The sequence below is a fragment of the Cydia amplana genome, chromosome 2 (genome assembly GCF_948474715.1).
Source record: "Cydia amplana chromosome 2, ilCydAmpl1.1, whole genome shotgun sequence".
Taxonomy (NCBI): domain Eukaryota; kingdom Metazoa; phylum Arthropoda; class Insecta; order Lepidoptera; family Tortricidae; genus Cydia; species Cydia amplana.
In genome coordinates this window covers 2,137,885-2,158,338 of record NC_086070.1, presented here as the reverse complement: position 1 = coordinate 2,158,338, position 20,454 = coordinate 2,137,885, and the positions used below count along the sequence as shown (strand labels likewise).

Here is a 20,454-nt window from a genome sequence, read left to right as displayed (position 1 = left end):
TCGATAGGAATCTGTGCACATTTTGATTCCTGATTTTGAAAAAGGTGCACAGATGTTTTTACTCGGTTCGTAATGTTTGCGAAATCTACAAGAAAATTCGTTTTAACAATATCGACATAAGATATACGTATCTGATACATACCCAGATAACGCGATAAAAGCTCAAGAGCAACTATCGCGCCAATTGTTAATTTCCTGTTCTGTCTGTGATTGATTTGTTTGCGACTTGGGTTAAAATGACGCCTATACCATAATTACTGGCATCGACATAGACTTCAAAAGGCTTTGAATACATAGCTAGGGAGGAAGGAATCAAAAAGAAAGAGACGCTTGCTACGAATCGCAATCGTGCTCTGTAGAATAACCACAGACACAAGACCATTTGCAATCGTCCTTTATATAAAAGGTTATTTAACCCTATGAATGCCAAGCCTATCGTGAACCTTGTCGGAATACACGAAGATTGATATTGGGATTTAACCGCGCGCGTCAGTGGACGTCTTTGACAGTAAAAAGGTTAAGGTTCTTCGCATAAGACATATTACGATTTAATACACTTTTCCAGCTCGTCACCAGCTTTGTCGGCTCTAGCACGGGTGTGCTTACGCACGTGGTTCAGTTTCCGCGTCGCATGCGCAACTAGGTCCTTGTACGCGTGGCGCGAGTGAAGGATGTCGTCGCGGACGCGGTTGATCTCTTGCTGGGCTAGGCTGCGCCAGCGTTTCATGCGTGGCATCGTCTGGAACGATGAAGGGTCCAAGTAAGCATTAAATTGTATAGGATTTTGTACTCTTTGGATTTTTTAAGCTACGCAGCATTGTTTCGCATCATGGTTTCAACGGCGGCACGTAACCAATAGGAAATATTGCTAAGCTTACGTAAGAAATTATACAGTCAATGTTATATGCAGTACGAGTAGAATCATGACACTGTGGCACTTGAAATAAAATTAATAATTTGTCAACATTTAACTATAAGTAGATGCAACAAAACAACACAGTATATTTTAGGGCACAATGGAAATTAAACAGAACCTAACAATTTCTCAATTCCGATGTAAGTCAAAATGAAAAAAAATCACCTCACCTCACATGCCAATCCGCAGTCTAAAAACATCTTGTCACATTTCTGGATATAATCGTCACTCTGAAACAAAACATGACGGTAATTATAACAACGTGATACATCGCGTCATATAAATTATATAAACAGATGCTGTCATGTATGTACATCTAGTCATGTACATGTTACTCGAAGAAGTTTGGCAAGGAGTCAATGAATAAATTAGTCTAACATTAGGTACTAATTGAACGCTTTATGTACTGGCATTCGTCGAATTAGAAAGAAAAAGATAACAATAAAGTTCGGTATTTATAGGCACTAAGTATGAAGATTACAAAATGAGTACGTAGGTACTACAACGTAAGTAAGTCCTTGATTGACATAGGCCAGGCAGGATATTTCTGGAGAAACTCACAGTAAAGTTGAGGAATGCCATTAGTACAACAACAATAGGGATGATGACACATGTTGAATTTTATAACAAAATCTAGTAAAATAGATCCCATCAAAAACATTACATGTAAAAAGGTGCAAGTCTCGCAACGCCTTTACTACAAAAAAGTTTAGAGATGTAATGTGAAACCAAGTCGGTTATTTTAATCAGTGCCAGGGGGTGTTAAAACCGTGTCAATAAGATATCTTTAATTTGTAATACGTATAATGACTTGGCCATCGCACGGCTGCATAATGACAAAAGGATCATCGTCACCTATTAAAAATAATTCTAATTGAACATAACGCTAGCGCTAATTGCAGTTTGAGCATTACACATATTTACGAGTACGGTACGAGTAAAGCATTATGTGCGATTGCCAAGTCATTATATGTACCTATTACAAATTAAAGATATCTTATTGACACGGTTTTAACACCCCCTGGCACTGATTAAAATAACCGACTTGGTTTCACATTACATCTCAAAACTTTTTTGTAGTAAAAGCGTTGCGAGACTTGCACCTTTTTACATGTAATGTTTTTGATGGGATCTCATCTCTTTTTGTAGGCAGTCCTTCTTTTCGGGTACTCATACCCATACTATGTATACACATATCATAACTAAACATATCTTCATTCATACTCACATAGTACATCGTAGTGTACCTTTACTTTACCTACTATTTGTAGGAACTGCAACAGTAACTTTGTAATATCATATATTTATATGGGATTACAAACTTACTTATGCAGTTCTTAGATCTTTATAACGTGACTGATATTGCAATATTTTTAGGTTTTCCCTTTATGTGGCCATTAAACCCTAAATCTGTACCAAATTTTAGCTCTGAGTTTATGGGAAGTACTAGTTCTACTCTGATGATCATGAGTGAGTGAATGAATGAGTGTCATAAATGCGAAACTTTGCTTTCGCTTAACTTCGGAACTAAATAGCCTAGAGACTTGAAATTTTGGATTTTAAGTATGTGATTCTAGCTTACTGGATGACGAAAATTTCTGCGTTCTGGTCTTATCCAGAGGTTCTCAAATAGGGTCCTGAAAATGCGGCGAAATGGTTCCAGTAAAGGATGGTACGGCAGTGTTTGCTTCGCGCTCGACTTGGCGGGGGCACTGCCGTGCCCCCAGATAGGAAATGAGCAATTTATCACAATAATGTGGATATTAAAATAAAATATTGAAAAATTACAAAAATACAGGACCTGAATGTTTCAAAATTTAAGTTTTTTTTAACTTCCAAAAACGATAAAAGTAAGGGTATCATTCGATTTCTTACATTTCATCCAAAAAAATATTGTATAGCAACTATATATACATAAACGCAATTCAATTCACCGACAAAAACGCAATTTTCTTGTTTAGTCCATACTACAAGATGGGCTCCCAGAGACCTTGACGTCACGTTCCCTTGTCGTTTTGTTTAGGGCGTTTCGCGAGTGAAGTGCGACTGTCGGCGTTCTGACTTTTGTGTTATTTTAACACAATGGGTCCCATATAGACATTTGATCCTAAAAACAAACCCGATCGATTGATACCATAAATGAAAATTAGTCATGAAGACTATAGTATAGATACTTATTCCAATTTGTCTTCGTCCACGTAGAGGCCATACGAGAGGCGGAGACAAATGGGAATGATTTATATGAAAACACCTATTCCCATTTTTGGCCGGCGGGGACAAATGGGAATACACCACAACAGCGGAGTTACCTTGTTGAGATGCATTCGGAACACTACCATGTGTCCTAGCAGGAACTTATGATGGTTCTCGGCACTGAAGGTGGCGGCGCGTCGCGCGTCACGCACCGCCTCTGCTACGCTCAGGTCGAATTTTGACGAGCAATGTTCGGGCTGGAACAACAAAAGACAAGTTTGATTTTTTTTTAATTAATTTGTTGATTTGTTGTATACCGTGTGAGCCCTTTAACACGCGGAATACCTCAAACTACAAAACTCAAACTCTGTAAAAGATGATCTGAATCATCGTATTTGTATATTTTTAGACAAAATATTTATGTACCAATCAATACTAAATTCTAACGTAGGTTTAGAATAGACCTTGTATTCCAAATATTATAATACATTTAACGAGATGACTAAAGCCACCTTCATGCATGTACCTAAACATAACATCCCATAATAAAATATCGTGGGACATTAAATAATTCGGTGCGCCATTCAAGAAAGCTGTCAATAATTATAGATGACCACGGACGGGTGACCTCATTGTCGTGTGGCCACGAAACCAGCGTTTTGCAAAAATATTTTTTAATTTTTAACAAGCAGAAACGTTTGCGAACGATGCTATTAAGATTGGAATTTAAAAGTGGAACAATTACTGCCTTGGGTTGGGTGAGAGGCATCTAGAGGCCGTGAGTTCAGCGATTTGCAGTTTGACGTTAACTTTATTTACAGTACATATGGGGCTACTTTTCCGCACAAGTGCGTAAAATAGCACTTTTCGTGCATATGTCGAAACTTTAAAGTGCCATATGTACTGTAAAACGTTGTTCGATACACGTGCGAATAGGTAATTCGCAACTCATGTCGATTTAAAACACTCCCTTCGGTCGTGTTTTAATTTATCGCCACTCGTTTCGAATTTCCTCTTTTTCGCACTTGAATCGAAAATAACTATATTATGGTGCACTGGTCGTATGTCTTTATTTTAAGTGTCGTAAAATTAACATATTTTGCAGAATTTATTGACACTGCAATGTCATATTTCAATTTACTTGTAATATACTGTACCAATGGTTATCGTATAAGTATATGTAATTGAAATAATACATTATAGGTACTTCTGGTATATTTTGGTGTAGTTTATTCAAGTGCGCATGGATGAGTGTTTTATATAATACATATACGTAATATATGTTGAATAATTCAGGAGTTTATTGGGGTTTGCAATTTAATATGACTAGTTTCGTGGTACTTTAATCTTATTTTGTGTGTTCTTTTATATTATGTATTGTCTCGTTTGTTTGTGCTTACGAATAAATTACCTATATTCTATTATATTCTAATGGGTAAAGCTGGAGGAATATAGACATACAAGGACAATATCGCGGGCATAAGCTATAGTGTATATAGTGTAGTGTGTAATGTAATTTAAAATAATTTTAATATTTTCAAGATTCCCGGGGGTTTTATAATTATAAAATTATAAAAGAAAGTTTACGATAAAGCGTTTACAAACCTGTTTCATGGCCACACGTGTGCAAACGCCCGTCACTGTCAAGGTAATCCGTTACGGCACTACGAGTATGTTGCTTGTGTTGTCGCGCATTCCCGGTCCAACCTACAGTCTATTTTATAATTTCTATAGGCAGTTTTAGTTGAGGTATTGAAGCAGGGTAAACTGTAGTAATTATACTTATTATAATAGTCATAGTTTAATACATTCAGTGCCGAAAAACCGACTATCGGGTATTTTATGATTTCGTTCCCAACTTCCCAGGCCGGACGACCCGATAGTCGGGATCGTGGTACTACACCTTTATAATTATGAAGATTTTTTTGTGGCCTGGCGGATGTCTTGTTTGGCTGGGTGGCAATGAATGTGTTAATCTACATAGGTACCTACCGAACTACTAAAATCACTAGACCTTATAAAACAAAGTCCCCCGCCGCATCTGTCTGTTTGGTTGTATGTTTGTCCGCGGTAAACTCAAAAGCTACTGAACGGATTATTATGTGGTTTTCACATATCAATAGAGTAATTCTTGAGGAATGTTGAGGTATATAATTTTTTCAGGTTTTGTGTAACCCGTGCGAAGCCGGGGCGAGTCGCTAGTCTTAAATAAAATATTTTTCTTTATTTTAGCCTATAAATAGCTACGCGACCTCAAATCCCACAATCGTGATCGTGGGGACCTCAAGTTCCCCTAGGCAACCTAGCCTGCCTGGTATGCTGACCCCCTGAACCCTAACGACGCCTAATGCGGTCACGAGCTGCCTACAGCGACCGTTTTAGATGTCAGTGCGTACAATGTTACCTTTAAGGTTAGATAGGTCGGGTGACATCAAGGTAGGATTGTGGTTGAAATTTTCTAAGCTTTCAGTGCTTGCAAATTTGCAATGCTTACTGATAAGGTTGATGGTGTTAAAAGATTTTGCAAATGTTGACTCGAGTTTTTATTTGGAATTTGTGTTGGCTTAAGTATCACTTTGTTTGTAAAAATCGATTGTTACAAAGTGATACTTGGCCTACTTGGGCCATTTTATTTAAAGTTGTCCCCTACACTTTTTTTTGAAAATTGGGATTTTTTATGTTATTTCTACTCAGAATCATGAGCTCTTTTGATCCTAATAGGGGAAAAAAAGTGTCCCAAGATTTCCATACATTTTTCGATCTTTCCATTCCGAAACCGCCATAAAAAGTCTATGAAAAAATGATAACGGAATGGGAAAAAAACCTTGGGACCTTTTGTTCCTATTAAGATAGAAAGAGCTCGTGATTCTGAGCAGAAATAACATATATACTTGGTCAACCAGATCTTGACAGTAGAAAAAGGCGCGAAATTCACAAATTAAAAAAAAAGTGTAGGTAGGGGAAGGGGACAACTTTATATAAAATGGCCCACTTAAGCTTAAAGAATGACTGAATGGCGTCCGACACTATGTTTTCTTTAGAAAGCATGTTGTACCTAATAATGTAACGATCACCCGTCATAGAAAACGAAATGTCTGACGTCTCGGCCCGGACACGGGCCGTTCTAGCGTGAGTCATCCTTTACCATTGTCTTTATTTTATGGATCAATCAACACATTTTAATGGCCAATATTTACATCAATAATATCTAGGTAATTATTACCATTTAATGACAACTATGACATCAGCATCATTATCGTAAATTATTCAGATTTAATACCAATTTTCATAAAATATCAAACATTATAATAGTTTCTGACGTGCAAAATGCACCTGCCTGTCATTACAGCAGTTTGTTAAATATTTTAATACTGTAACGCGAACTTTCCCAAATACATTAATACGCTATGTTTAGTTCGTATGATCTCTTACTAGATGGCGCTAGTAGTCCTCGATTTCGACGTAAACATTAGCGATATTTTATCTTTCCCGTAGTTTTAAAAATCCAAAACCTTGCGTAACCTGTGTTAAGTGTTGCCTAGATTTTTTGAATACACATAACGAATGTGCAAACTAAGATTAATGTAAATTAGTTAGCCTTCAGTTCCTATGCAAACCATAGTTCACGGTGCCTACAAAAGATGGCGTTACTAATACCCAATGTTTGATCTTAATCCTAGTGTTCCTGGAGTCTTAAAATTATGACTTCAAGCATTTCGTAACACTTGTATTTTTACTAAAACGTAGCAAATGTATAGATATAGATTAATGTAATCTTGGCAACTCATACATATATAGTTCACCTATACACACAGAGATGGTGTTAGTAGGCCTATGATATTTCGTTTCTGAAACCTGTAAAAAAACAGAACATCATGTAACATGTTCCTAAAAATATAGCGAATGTATCCAAATAGTTTAACATATAAAAACAATGCGCATGTTTGTACAACTTAACTGGTTGCCAAATCACTCACTAGATGTCACTGTACAGTGCGCATAGCCATCCTACATGGCGGTGTTAAGATTTTTCCTAGAATAAGGACCCGATGCACCTAATTTTGTAATTGTTGAGAATTAGCTAGGCGATAGATTTGTACGTTCTGTGTACCCCCTGGGACCTTGACGGACTATCTAATCGATTGTTAGGAGTTTTCCCGGTTCCCCTTGCGCACGACAGCTGTACTTCTTGGACGCTGCTCGGCCATAGGAGATTCGTTAATTTTAGTTAGATGTACATATTTGTATATAGTATTAGCGCCGACTGTTGTTAATATACGGCTATCTGCCTTCGACTCCGTGTTTCTCTTCGCTCCTCATCGCACGCCCCACCACTTCCGAAGTCAACTACTTCACATCTGGCGCCCAACTCGAGGCCGTGCCGTGACGTCACAAGAGACATGGATGTATATACGACAGATAGTCAGATCCAGTTGTCAGGAGCTATGATGACGGCGATGAGAGGTTGCAGGAAGTCCTGAACCTAAAATGCGTGGTAAACGTGTGCGACCGCGCAGTCCCCACCAAATTCATTGTGTTCCCTGGCAAACGGGACACGAGAACACTCCTGGGAGTACCCTTCCTCCAGGATGCTGGCATCGTCGTGAATGTGCCACAGATGACATGGCACTTCATCGACAACCCCACGAGAATATATGAGTTGGGAGAAGAAGATGACAGGGAACAATCATTGACGTGCGAGTCACAACCTGGTCTGAGTTACGGCATAGCGGCAACAACAGTGGCGACGAGCGCGCCTGTGCCGAAATGTAGATCAGCGCTACAACGAGCCCTACCATTCGACGCCGAACTACCTTCGGAGTCTGCTGCAGTTCCATACAGGCTGATCCCATTGGCCATTGATGACCTGCCGGTGGTACCTTATACGCGCAAGAGAGCGAAACCCTTAGACACCCTAGACTGCCTAGAGGCCCCTCTATTTGACGGTTACTCTCCGAGATTTGTGGACTGTCTGTACGAAGATGCTGAGAAGACTCTTCTAAAATCGGAAGTCGAGCTATCACCAAATTCGCTTGCTCTATTCCCGGAACCCAGTAGAATCAGCCGTCACGTATAAAGCATGTATTGCCCAAAGTCCACCCGGCAACAGGGACCGGAACCGGTTACCTTAACCGGGGTTTTTCATAGGGTTATTTTAGAAGTGGTTATAAAAACCCCTACCATAACGGTAACCGTCTGATAAGGTAACACTTTGATTCGGTAACCGTATCAGATCGAGTTAACCCCTGTTACCGGTAACCGAAATAAAAACCCAGTCTATTCTGTTACCTCATAATAAGGTTTTCAACCAGTTCAAACGATTGTAATCTTTACGCAGACTTAAATTCAACTTATTATTGAATAACCGTGGTTGGCATGGGCGGTCTATGAAGCCTCCAGCACAAACAAGTTTTTTTGCCGGTAACTTCGCTTATTGTCAATTCAAACAATATTGTACTTTGAGTCCTTAAGCTAAAATTGAAAACATAAGTGAGCGATTACAGTATTATTTTCGAGCGTCAGCCGCAGCGCGGCCATTCCTTTGTTTATCTTTATACCTGTGTGTTCCTATTGTTTTTGTTAAGTTCGGAGCAATTCTAGTTTAGAAATTTTTAGAAAAGGGGTTGCAAGTAAACAACATCATATCCTAGTAATATCTGCTATTATTTAGTTATATTTTATGCTACTTAGATTATTATTTTTATTTTCGGGTTCACACTTGGTACCTACAGATTAAAGACTGATTTAAAGAAAAATTTTCACCTAACTAGTAATTTTACTGGTACCTAGTTAGGTATAATTTATCTTAAGTGATTTAAAAAAAATCACTTTGTGATAAAGATACATGCGCTAGCGGATTGTGGTAGATATTTTACCATTGTTAACAAATGACATTTGTACTAGTTATTATGAGCTTATTTTATAATAAGCAATTAAAGTCTATTTTTTTATTCGGTAGACTAAAATGACATTTCATAGTATGAAATGAAATGACACATGATGTTCATACTATGAAATGTCATTTTAGTCTACCGAATAAAAAATAGACTTTAGTTTAAAATGTTTTCAGATGCGGTGAGTTGTATGAGCTAAGTCGTAATTTACCTTGTACCGCTTAATGCAGCGATCAGAAAATATATATCTATAGCAGTTATAAACTTATTTTAATACTACAAATCTTTCATTAATACCAGGGGGCTCAGCACGGTTCCATTTTTATCGACTATCACTATGCCCGTCACTTTCGCACTTACATGTTAGAACGTGACAGGCATGGTGATAAACGATAAAAATGCGACCGTGCTACTAGGGCAGAATTCATTATACATATTCATTGGGTATCTATAACATTGGTAGGTGAAATAGTTTTGATTAAATTAAATAGATACATACATACTTAGTAAGCAGTGTTGGGCATTCAAGAATAAAATCATTATTTAAATAAGAATTCCTAAGAATAAAATCATGTTGATTTTATTCCCGTCAAAATTATTCAAATAATTTTGATCGGAAATAATTCGTATGTGAAAAAATTGAATAAGAATAATCTCATTCTTAATCAAATAAATATAATCATGATTTTATATTCTAAATAATATTCCTGGATTAAACATGTAGTCTGGGTGCCGTATAAGCGTTACGTATAGATAGAAGTAAATTAGACGAGAAACTATTATGTTTCTTGATTAATTTATACGTGATTTTATGCAATAAAATCTTACAAATTTAATTTACTGCCGCATTGTCTTAGTATTGGACGATACCCGTATTTATTTTAATGTGATAACTAAATCATCAGGTACAATTCAGCTGCTCTGAACGGATGGTGGATAGCGAAACTCTTTAATGGCTCACTGTGCCTAAATTAATGTAAAAAATAAAAAACCGGCCAAGTGCGAGTCTGACTCGCGCAGGAAGGGTTCCGCACCATTACGCAAAAACCAGTAAATAAATCACGTTTGTTGTATGGGAGCCCCACTTAGATATTTATTATATGCTGGTTTTAGTATTTGTTGTAATAGCAGCAACAGAAATTAATTATTTGTGAAGATTTCAACTGCCTAGCTATCACGGTTCATGAGATACAGCCTGATGACAGACAGACGGACAGAGGAGTCTTAGTAATAGGGTCCCGTTTATACCCTTTGGGTACGGAACCCTAAAAAATATGTTTTTAAAGGTAGGATAAGGAATGGCTCGATATGGTGTATTCCTATTTCTCCCCGCCGGGCACAGATGGGAATAGGAGCTTCATTTAAATCATTCCCATATGTCCCCGCCTCATGTATCGCGGCGATCACGTTGGGCAGGAACAAATGGGGAAAATACTCATGATTTTTTTCTGTTTTCGAATTATGTTTATAGTTCGTTTTTTTAGCATTAGAAAGAACTTGAAAGAAGGTAAGCGATTTTGACATGTCTTTTAATTGAAAAACACTTTTTAAAAACCATAACTATTACTTATGAAAGCAGAAGACTATAAAAGATCGTATTAGATTCATTATTGTTACATATTTACCTTATTTTTAAAATGTGCTTTTCAATTAAAAGAGACATCAAGATTGTTTACCTTATTTCTAATATTAAAAAAAAAAAACTAACTATAGTATGTGGTTTCAGTATCCGAGTTACTACCAAGACTTATGGTGTTTTTAAAAGCTCTTCTGATATTTAAAATTTGCATTTATTATTTAGACGGAAATTAACAGGTATTAATATCGTTTGACACAACGCTTGCCGCACGTGTTTAGCAAATGCTGACAAAGAATTCACCACGCCACGACTTAATCCTATTGTTATTGCCAATGAGTAATAAATGACGGTCTCAAGTGGAAACACGCCTGCAACTTTCTGCAAATCTATTTAATTATAGTGATAAGCGTAGGACTCTTTTCTTACCTGCAGTAATTTACTATCTCATTCACTTTCCGTAGGTGTGAAAGAGATAGCATACGTAAGACCTCAAGGCTGGTAGGAATAATAAACAAAATACATACTTAATACGCAAAGAAATATACATTGAACCATCATAATTATAATTTCGCAGTTTACTTTCTATGTAGCTTCATTATAAAATTATCATCACCGTTTCGAAGGCTTCAAAAAATTCAAATCAATCCGACCATTGAAAAGAGGGGTGAAATTCATTTTACTATCTATATACATTGTACTACATATAATATGACGTATAATATGACCAAATAAATGCCATTTAACCTTGTTACCACTAGCTCATGTATCTACAATTACATCAATTAGTCATGACACGGCAGAGCACTGATAACAATACTGTAGTGTAGTACAATAATAAGGCTTTATTGTTGTCACTATGACTCTCACCGCATTCTGCTTAATCCTAAATATCCTAATACAATAGAAAATACCACGACCTTTAAACATTCGGTGCACTTGCGTTGTAGCGCGTGCCAGCGGAGCGCAGCGTTTCGATTTAAATACGCATGTTGCTTCGCCTGTGTAGGTATATTTATTATCTTCATGTTATTAGGTACTAGGAAGTGCAAATAATTGACTTCATACATGAAAGATATTTTGTTGCAGATTTTGTTCAATAGTCACCTTCAACAACACGAGAGTAATCTAGAGCAGAGTTGGGCAAAAAAATAACTTGAATAAGAATAAGAATAAAAACAGATATTTCATTCTTATTCCAATCAATTTGAATAAGAATAATTCTTGCGCTCGTTATTTTAGAATAAAATGAAAGTGAATAAATCATGACACTTTTATTTTAAATGAAAAAGACAAAACGGAATATTTATTCCAGATGTAGGATTATACTAAATAACGTTTTATTCAATTAGAATGTTATTCTGAATTACTACTACTTTTATTTTGTAAGTTTCTAAAATAAATAAAACAAATAAAATAGATAAAACAAATAAAATAAATGAAATAAATAAAACAAATAAATTAATTATATTATTTTCATCTATTTTATTAGTATTGCATTTTAGTTTTTATATAATATTATAAGTATTAGTTTAATTTGTAAGTAGTTTTATTTTAATTTTAGTTTAGGTTTTAAATTTTTAATTCATAGTTAGTTGTAATGTTTTTTTATTATTACGGTTTAAGTTAAATAAATGAATTTTATCCTAATAAAATAAATAAGATAAATAAAATAAACAAAATAAATAAAATAAACGAAATAAACAAAATAAACGAAATAAACAAAATAAACAAAATAAACAAAATAAACAAAATAAACAAAATAAACAAAATAAACAAAATAAACAAAATAAACAAAATAAACAAAATAAACAAAATAAACAAAATAAACAAAATAAACAAAATAAACAAAAAAAAACAAAATAAACAAAATAAACAAAATAAACAAAATGAACAAAATAAACAAAATAAGCAAAATAAACAAAATAAACAAAATAAACAAAATAAACAAAATAAACAAAATAAACAAAATAAACAAAATAAACAAAATAAACAAAATAAACAAAATAAAATAAATACAATAAATAAAAGAAATAAAATAAATAACAAATAAAATAAATAAAATAAATAAAATGAATAAAATGAATAAAATGAATAAAATGAATAAAATGAATAAAATGAATAAAATGAATAAAATGAATAAAATGAATAAAATGAATAAAATGAATAAAATGAATAAAATGAATAAAATGAATAAAATGAATAAAATGAATAAAATGAATAAAATGAATAAAATGAATAAAATGAATAAAATGAATAAAATGAATAAAATGAATAAAATGAATAAAATGAATAAAATGAATAAAATGAATAAAATGAATAAAATGAATAAAATGAATAAAATGAATAAAATGAATAAAATGAATAAAATGAATAAAATGAATAAAATGAATAAAATGAATAAAATGAATAAAATGAATAAAATGAATAAAATGAATAAAATGAATAAAATGAATAAAATGAATAAAATGAATAAAATGAATAAAATGAATAAAATGAATAAAATGAATAAAATGAATAAAATGAATAAAATGAATAAAATGAATAAAATGAATAAAATGAATAAAATGAATAAAATGAATAAGATGAATAAGATGAATAAGATGAATAAGATAAATAAGATAAATAAGATAAATAAGATAAATAAGATAAATAAGATAAATAAAATAAATAAATAAATAAAATAACTAAAATAAATAAAATAAATAAAATAAATACAATAAATACAATAAATACAATAAACAAAATAAGTAAAATAAACAAAAACATTAAAATACAAAAATAACAAAATAAACTATTAGTTCTATTAATAAATTAACTTTTTCTTTTAGTAGGTATTTGACTGACGGCACATCACTAAATACGAATGTAGCAAACCAATAAGCAACCGATAATAAAGGTTACCATAACTGAATAAAAACCGGTTAAAAACCCCTAACAACAACCCTAACGCGATGGGGTTTTGAGATTAACTCGGTTAAAGGTTAAGGTTACCGTTTCAATAAGCTTACCGTTACAATCAGGTAACAGTATGATAGGGTTACCGAATGATACGGTAACCGAATTGATTGGGTTACCGAATGGATAGGATTAAGCGTAAAGAGGGGTTTTCCGGTCCTTGCCCGGCAACAGACTATAAATACGTCATGAATACGTTCAGTCTTACCGAAGAGGGGGAGGGTTCCCCAAAAGACTACCCCTGAACCAGCAATCACGAGCGGACGTGGACGTCCGCCCAACGGCCTCAACGCAACGAAGACTTTCCTGTCACCGCGCCGGGTCGTCTGCAGTTCCAGAGGGGGAGACTGTAACGCGAACTTTCCCAAATACATTAATACGCTATGTTTAGTTCGTATGATCTCTTACTAGATGGCGCTAGTAGTCCTCGATTTCGACGTAAACATTAGCGATATTTTATCTTTCCCGTAGTTTTAAAAATCCAAAACCTTGCGTAACCTGTGTTAAGTGTTGCCTAGATTTTTTGAATACACATAACGAATGTGCAAACTAAGATTAATGTAAATTAGTTAGCCTTCAGTTCCTATGCAAACCATAGTTCACGGTGCCTACAAAAGATGGCGTTACTAATACCCAATGTTTGATCTTAATCCTAGTGTTCCTGGAGTCTTAAAATTATGACTTCAAGCATTTCGTAACACTTGTATTTTTACTAAAACGTAGCAAATGTATAGATATAGATTAATGTAATCTTGGCAACTCATACATATATAGTTCACCTATACACACAGAGATGGTGTTAGTAGGCCTATGATATTTCGTTTCTGAAACCTGTAAAAAAACAGAACATCATGTAACATGTTCCTAAAAATATAGCGAATGTATCCAAATAGTTTAACATATAAAAACAATGCGCATGTTTGTACAACTTAACTGGTTGCCAAATCACTCACTAGATGTCACTGTACAGTGCGCATAGCCATCCTACATGGCGGTGTTAAGATTTTTCCTAGAATAAGGACCCGATGCACCTAATTTTGTAATTGTTGAGAATTAGCTAGGCGATAGATTTGTACGTTCTGTGTACCCCCTGGGACCTTGACGGACTATCTAATCGATTGTTAGGAGTTTTCCCGGTTCCCCTTGCGCACGACAGCTGTACTTCTTGGACGCTGCTCGGCCATAGGAGATTCGTTAATTTTAGTTAGATGTACATATTTGTATATAGTATTAGCGCCGACTGTTGTTAATATACGGCTATCTGCCTTCGACTCCGTGTTTCTCTTCGCTCCTCATCGCACGCCCCACCACTTCCGAAGTCAACTACTTCACAATACGTTATTTTCCATGTTGATCGACGAACGATGAATTTAAAGAAGGTAGAAACATGCCAACATTCCAAGCCTGCCATTAAGTAGGCACTTACTTACTTCTACTGGGCGTCCTAGGTACAGTATTGCTGGTGAGACGAAGTGTAAAAATGTATCCTACCTAGATAATCATTTAAGTACCTATAGAAAATTCCAATCAAAACTTAATAAGAGTCACACGCAATATTTTAAAACGACATTTAGTCGTATGGGGCCCAATACATTCCACGACTCTTCTCTTTCCAAACAGACTCTACCTACGATTGACGAAACCACAACAAATTAAATCCAATCTAGATATACCTCATAGTACACGTAAATTATATCCCCTTGAGACATATTTATTTACTGATGCCTTTAAATTTTAAGTTTTAATAAAAATTAATTCAGACATGGAAAAAATTGGCCTTTCGCTTAATTTTTCCAAGTGCGAACTTTTCATCACCGATTCCTGTTTGGACAAGGAAAATACAATCGACCTTTTTAGACAACTCGCCCCGGGTATCAAAATTATTAACAAAGAATCGCTCCACCTCCTGGGTTGTCCCGTCCTAGATCAATCCCTTGAAAACTTCGTCGACTCAAAAATTCAAAATTTCAAAACAACATCACTCCGTTTGGCCAAAATTAATCTTCATTCAGCCTATGTAATCATTAAGCATTGTCTTTTCGTCCCAAAATTTACATATATACTTCGCGGTACACATTTTTGGAAATACCCCACTTTGGTCTCAAAATTAGATACATTAATCGCAGAAACACTCACTTCTATTTTCAATATTCCTTTTGATGATAGATCTTGGACCCAGGCTAGCCTACCCATTAGGTTCGGCGGCCTGGGTATCCGCAAAATTTCTTGTGTTGCTCTACCTGCGTTCTTGTCCTCGGTGCACGGTGCTCTTGAAGCCTCATAGGGAAAATATTAGATCCTTCCATTGGATCTATGGAGGCCGCACACTGCTCTGAGGCCAAGAACGTTTGGTCTATAACCTGTCCCAACACAGACCCGCCTGCCAATCCCTGTTCGCAGAGGCAATGGGACGAGCCGCTCTGTCAACTAGTACGGAATAACCTTTTACATACGTCAACTAGTTCGGCAGACCGAGCTCGTCTCCTTGCGTCTGCGGAGTGGGAGTCGGGTCTGTGGTTGCAGGCGCTACCATCTCCAAACATAGGTACTTTTCTAGATAACACCACCTTCCGCCTGGCAGCTAGCTTACGTTTGGGGGCATCAGCTAACCAGCCTCACCGCTGTCAATGCGGCGCCATGGTGGACATACTGGGCCACCATGGCCTCTCTTGTGTCCGGAGCGCTGGTAGGATCCCCCGCCACGCCAGCCTCAACGACGTCATCCGAAGGGCACTTGTCAGTGCCAAGATACCGTCGGTCCTCGAGCCCAACGGTCTGGCCAGGGACGATGGCAAGAGGCCTGACGGAATGACGCTGGTGCCTTGGAGTATGGGTCGGCCACTTGTCTGGGACGCTACCTGTGTAGATACCCTGCCGCCGTCCCATATTCCAAGCACCAAAGTTGGTGCTGGTGCGGCGGCATCCTCAGCCGAAAGCCTCAAACGCCGCAAATATGCGACACTAGGTAGTAGCTACATATTTGCGGCGTTTGGGGTGGAAACCCTGGGGCCGTGGGGACCTAGCGCACGTAGCCTCTATAAGGAGCTCTCAAAGCGCCTTATAGAGGCTTCTGGCGACCAGAGGGCTGGCCAATATTTTGCCCAGCGGATCAGCATTGCCATCCAGCGGGGCAATGCGGCCAGCCTTCTGGGTACCCTACCGAGCGACCACGACCTAGGCCAAATTTTTTATTTATAAGTTTTTATTTTTTAAGTGTTATTAAGTTTTTCATTAATAATTATATAGTAGGTATGAAATAAACTTTTTTTAATAAATATAATAAATGTAAACAAATACAATGTCGTCGCTTACAAAGTGGTTTTACGGCCTTCATCATAAAAAGATGATGAAAGTTGCGGAACAGTACCTAATCGCATTGGAATATACATATAGGTAGTCAATGATAATTTTAATAGTGTATATAGTAACCTATATACACTATAAATACTGTCTAAAAAAATAAAAATATTATATAGCGAATACTCTAAATAATTAATTACCTAATACTTATATCACTAACAACATATAACCTTGATTTACTTCATCGAGCAAACATTTCAAAACATAAATCACATATGATTATTTAGACAATTAAAAACATAATTTGACTGAGCTCGTCACAGACTAAAATGTTTTCATACATTCGTATGCAATAACTGGCGGCCTTGCAGTTTATGCACTAGTCCGTGTTTTATGACCGTGCGCGCATGAAGTTCGTCTGATCTTTCTGGGTCGACTGGAAGAATGGCTTCGGGGTTTATGTTTGCAATTTTCAATGTGCAAGGTCAAAATAATACTAATTTAACTTTAGGTAAATTAGTTTCTCAAACTGCTTTGAATTATGTGTAAAATCTCCCTGAAAATACAAAAAAAACCACGGTTTCAGGAATATAAGAAGACTTGAGTTTGCTCAGATTCATTACGTATATCAGATAATTACCTACGTAGGAATGAGTTCTAAAATTCAGTCTAATAGTTTAGTATTAGTATTTACAGATCTACGCAAGGTTTAATAGGGATGTTGACATGAATCGTGAATATATAGCATGTTATGTTTTTACCATAGCAGGGAATATTAGAACGCGGAAAATCATATTTTGCAAGTGTAAATATGCGTAATAAATTAATTAAAAATAATCAAAAGTATTTAAAATAATGCCCAGTATCACGTGACTGCAAACGCCAATCGGAGCGCGTGACGTAATCACAGTGGAATCACCAAAGACAAGTTATAAAACCTGCCTAAGTGTCTACAGATTATCGTACCGAAACGCGATCTTGGTGCGGTGCGGCGCACGAATCGATAGTGTGTAAGGTGGTGCGTTAAGGACGCAGCTATAAGTTAGAGCGAGAAAGAAGGTCGCTGTCCGATGCGGTAGTGTGTTTATGCTTTAAAAAAAATTGTCTATTGCCATATAAAGAATTTAAAAAATTACTGACAGCAGTTTGTTTAAAACGCCGTTACGTCATCAAGGTCACGTGACAGTTTGGAGCGTTTAGGCGCGAAATTTAAACACGAAACTTATTATACATGTTTTTTTATTCAAAATTAATGAATATATTTTTTTAATATTTTTTTCTGTAATTATTACGTGTCTATCTACAAAATGAAACCAGTTCCAAAAAATTGTCAACATCCCTATTATAAGTACCGCTTAATTCAGAACGTTGGTGAAACTATAATATTGATAGATAGAATACTCTTTATTGGCACACCCCAGAAAAAGATACAAAAGAAAATAACAATTGATTAAATGTAGAGGCAGACAACAGGCGGTCTTATCACTAAAGAGACAACCTTTGGGTAGCGGAAACAGAGAAATAATCGAAAAGGTAGGTGTTGCAAAAACATTATGGAGCCTACGTTTACACACACAATCACAATTATATACATATGTATACTCATGGACCAATTTAGAGGAACGCAAAAAAAGTTTTAATTACTGAATTACAGCACCTAAAGTAATTTCAATATTAGTAATTGAACTTTTCTTTGCGTACCTAAATGCTTATGCTAAATGGCATATATTGATTTGTACTTTTTATGCCTAGATATAGTCCCAACTAGGCTACCTTCATCTAGGATATCACCTCGCAAAGTCATCAACCATCAGAATCCATCAACAATGTTGTTTGTATGTTATTAAATTAAAACATCGTAAGGATTATATACACACAATTGCTTCTCACTACTTATGATAAAACAAATGACACTCGACTATGAAAGTGGCAGTACAACACAAGCATTATAATAAAATTGATAAACATAAATTAAATCAAATTAAAGACAAGTAAATAATAAAGACAAATATCTATTTAGTGAGGTTTATACCTACACAACGCTTCAATCTCGCTTTAACGCCTATATCATTCAGATTACGAAATGGCGGCGTTTCATGATATTTGCCTAGGAATATCTCGATCAATTGGACAGTGTTATGAAATAATTATTAAGAAAAAAAAACCGACTTCTATGCGGCCCGGTGAAAGATTATTGTAGATGGTGCGCTATGTAGAAAAGGAGGTAAAACCACCCACTTTTCTAGTAGCATTTCGTTTCTGTAAGACTCGCAGTTCTAACCTAACCTAACCCACTTTTGTTCGGTTCTGTGAGGATAGCAGTTCTAACCTAACCTAACCCACTTAACAGCGCATATGCGGTGCGGTGTACGGGGGTTTGAGCGGGAGGGGTTTGGCCTCATCATACTGTATACCTACATTTTATGGTAGGTAATCATAGTGGTTTATTTAGTTTAGGTATCATAGTCCCCCCCCCCCCCGCCTCCTCCAAATCACGTCATCGTGTGTACGCGGATGTCGTCGCCGGTCCGAAAGTCGTATCGAACCGGGTTAGTGTACCTTTGAAGGTACCTGAAGAGCGAGCGGCTCCCAAAGAGAAGCTCCCTGGTGCCAGTGTGGATGAGGAGGAGTTCACTCTGGTGTCAAGAAAGAAGAAAGCGCGCTCAGCGCCTCGTAAGACTCGGTGCGGTACCGCCGAACTAGTTCATTCTGGCTTGCGGGTTGCTACACCGAGTAAGGCGCTGTATGTGTCGCGCCTGCATTACACCGCCACGGCTGCTGAAGTGGTGGAGTATGTACACCAGAAGACCGGCTATACGCTGAGGGTGTTCCAGCTTCGATCGCGCCACTACGTGCACTTCAACTCGTTTGTGGTGCGCGTGCCGCGACCGCTGCAGGGGACCATCGAGTGCGCCGACTTCTGGCCGAAGGGTGTCGTGTTTCGGAGGTTCCGGGGCAAACTGTCGAATCCGACACAAGACCAGACGATTCAACGGAGCCACGCCGTTTTGTCGCCTAAATAGTGTTTAGTTTTTTAAGTTTATATAAAATGCATATATATGTTAGTCTGTAAGGTATTTGTAATATGGGCCTTGTTGCCAGATGTAAAATGTTAAATAAATAAATAAATAGTGGTTTTCCGGGTCAAGGTCCGGGTCTGTGTCCGAGTCCGGGTCTAGTCCAGGTCCGAGTCCGAGTCCGAGTCCAGGTCCGGGTCCGGGTCTGAACCGGATCCGGATACGAGTCCGGATCTGGATCCGAGTCCGAGTCCCAGTCCAAGTCAAAGTCGAAATTCGAAATCACCAAACGTGTACTATGCGTCGTTGAAGAGTTCTGTTCTGATCATCATCAGCAGTTCCACTACATCAAATGCGACAGTTTTTAATGTTAATGCTTTATTTTATGATGAAAATACAGAAAATTCTATACGTGTGCCTTTAATATTTGAGGAGTTCCCTCGATTCCTCATGGATCCCATGTTCAGAACTTGAGCTTGACATAAATATGGCTTAAAAACCTAACTTGCTTAACAAACATAACGAAGAGGACAAATCGTCAAACGTGTACTATGCGTCGTTGAAGAGTTCCGTTCTGATCATCATCAGCAGTTCCACTTC

General features: G+C 36.6%; 1 protein-coding gene across 1 annotated transcript in view; it reads right to left on the bottom strand.

The window, feature by feature from the left end:
• Nucleotides 1–518: 518 nt before the first annotated feature.
• Nucleotides 519–20,454, bottom strand: part of LOC134662045 (uncharacterized) — a 40,023-nt gene continuing 20,087 nt past the window's right edge. The window contains exons 3-5 of the mRNA XM_063518310.1: nt 3,226–3,366; nt 1,087–1,146; nt 519–739 (exon numbers count right to left, since the gene is read on the bottom strand). Coding sequence (XP_063374380.1) covers nt 542–739; nt 1,087–1,146; nt 3,226–3,366 — 399 coding nt within the window. The 3' untranslated portion in view covers nt 519–541. The remainder of the gene's footprint in view (nt 740–1,086; nt 1,147–3,225; nt 3,367–20,454) is intronic.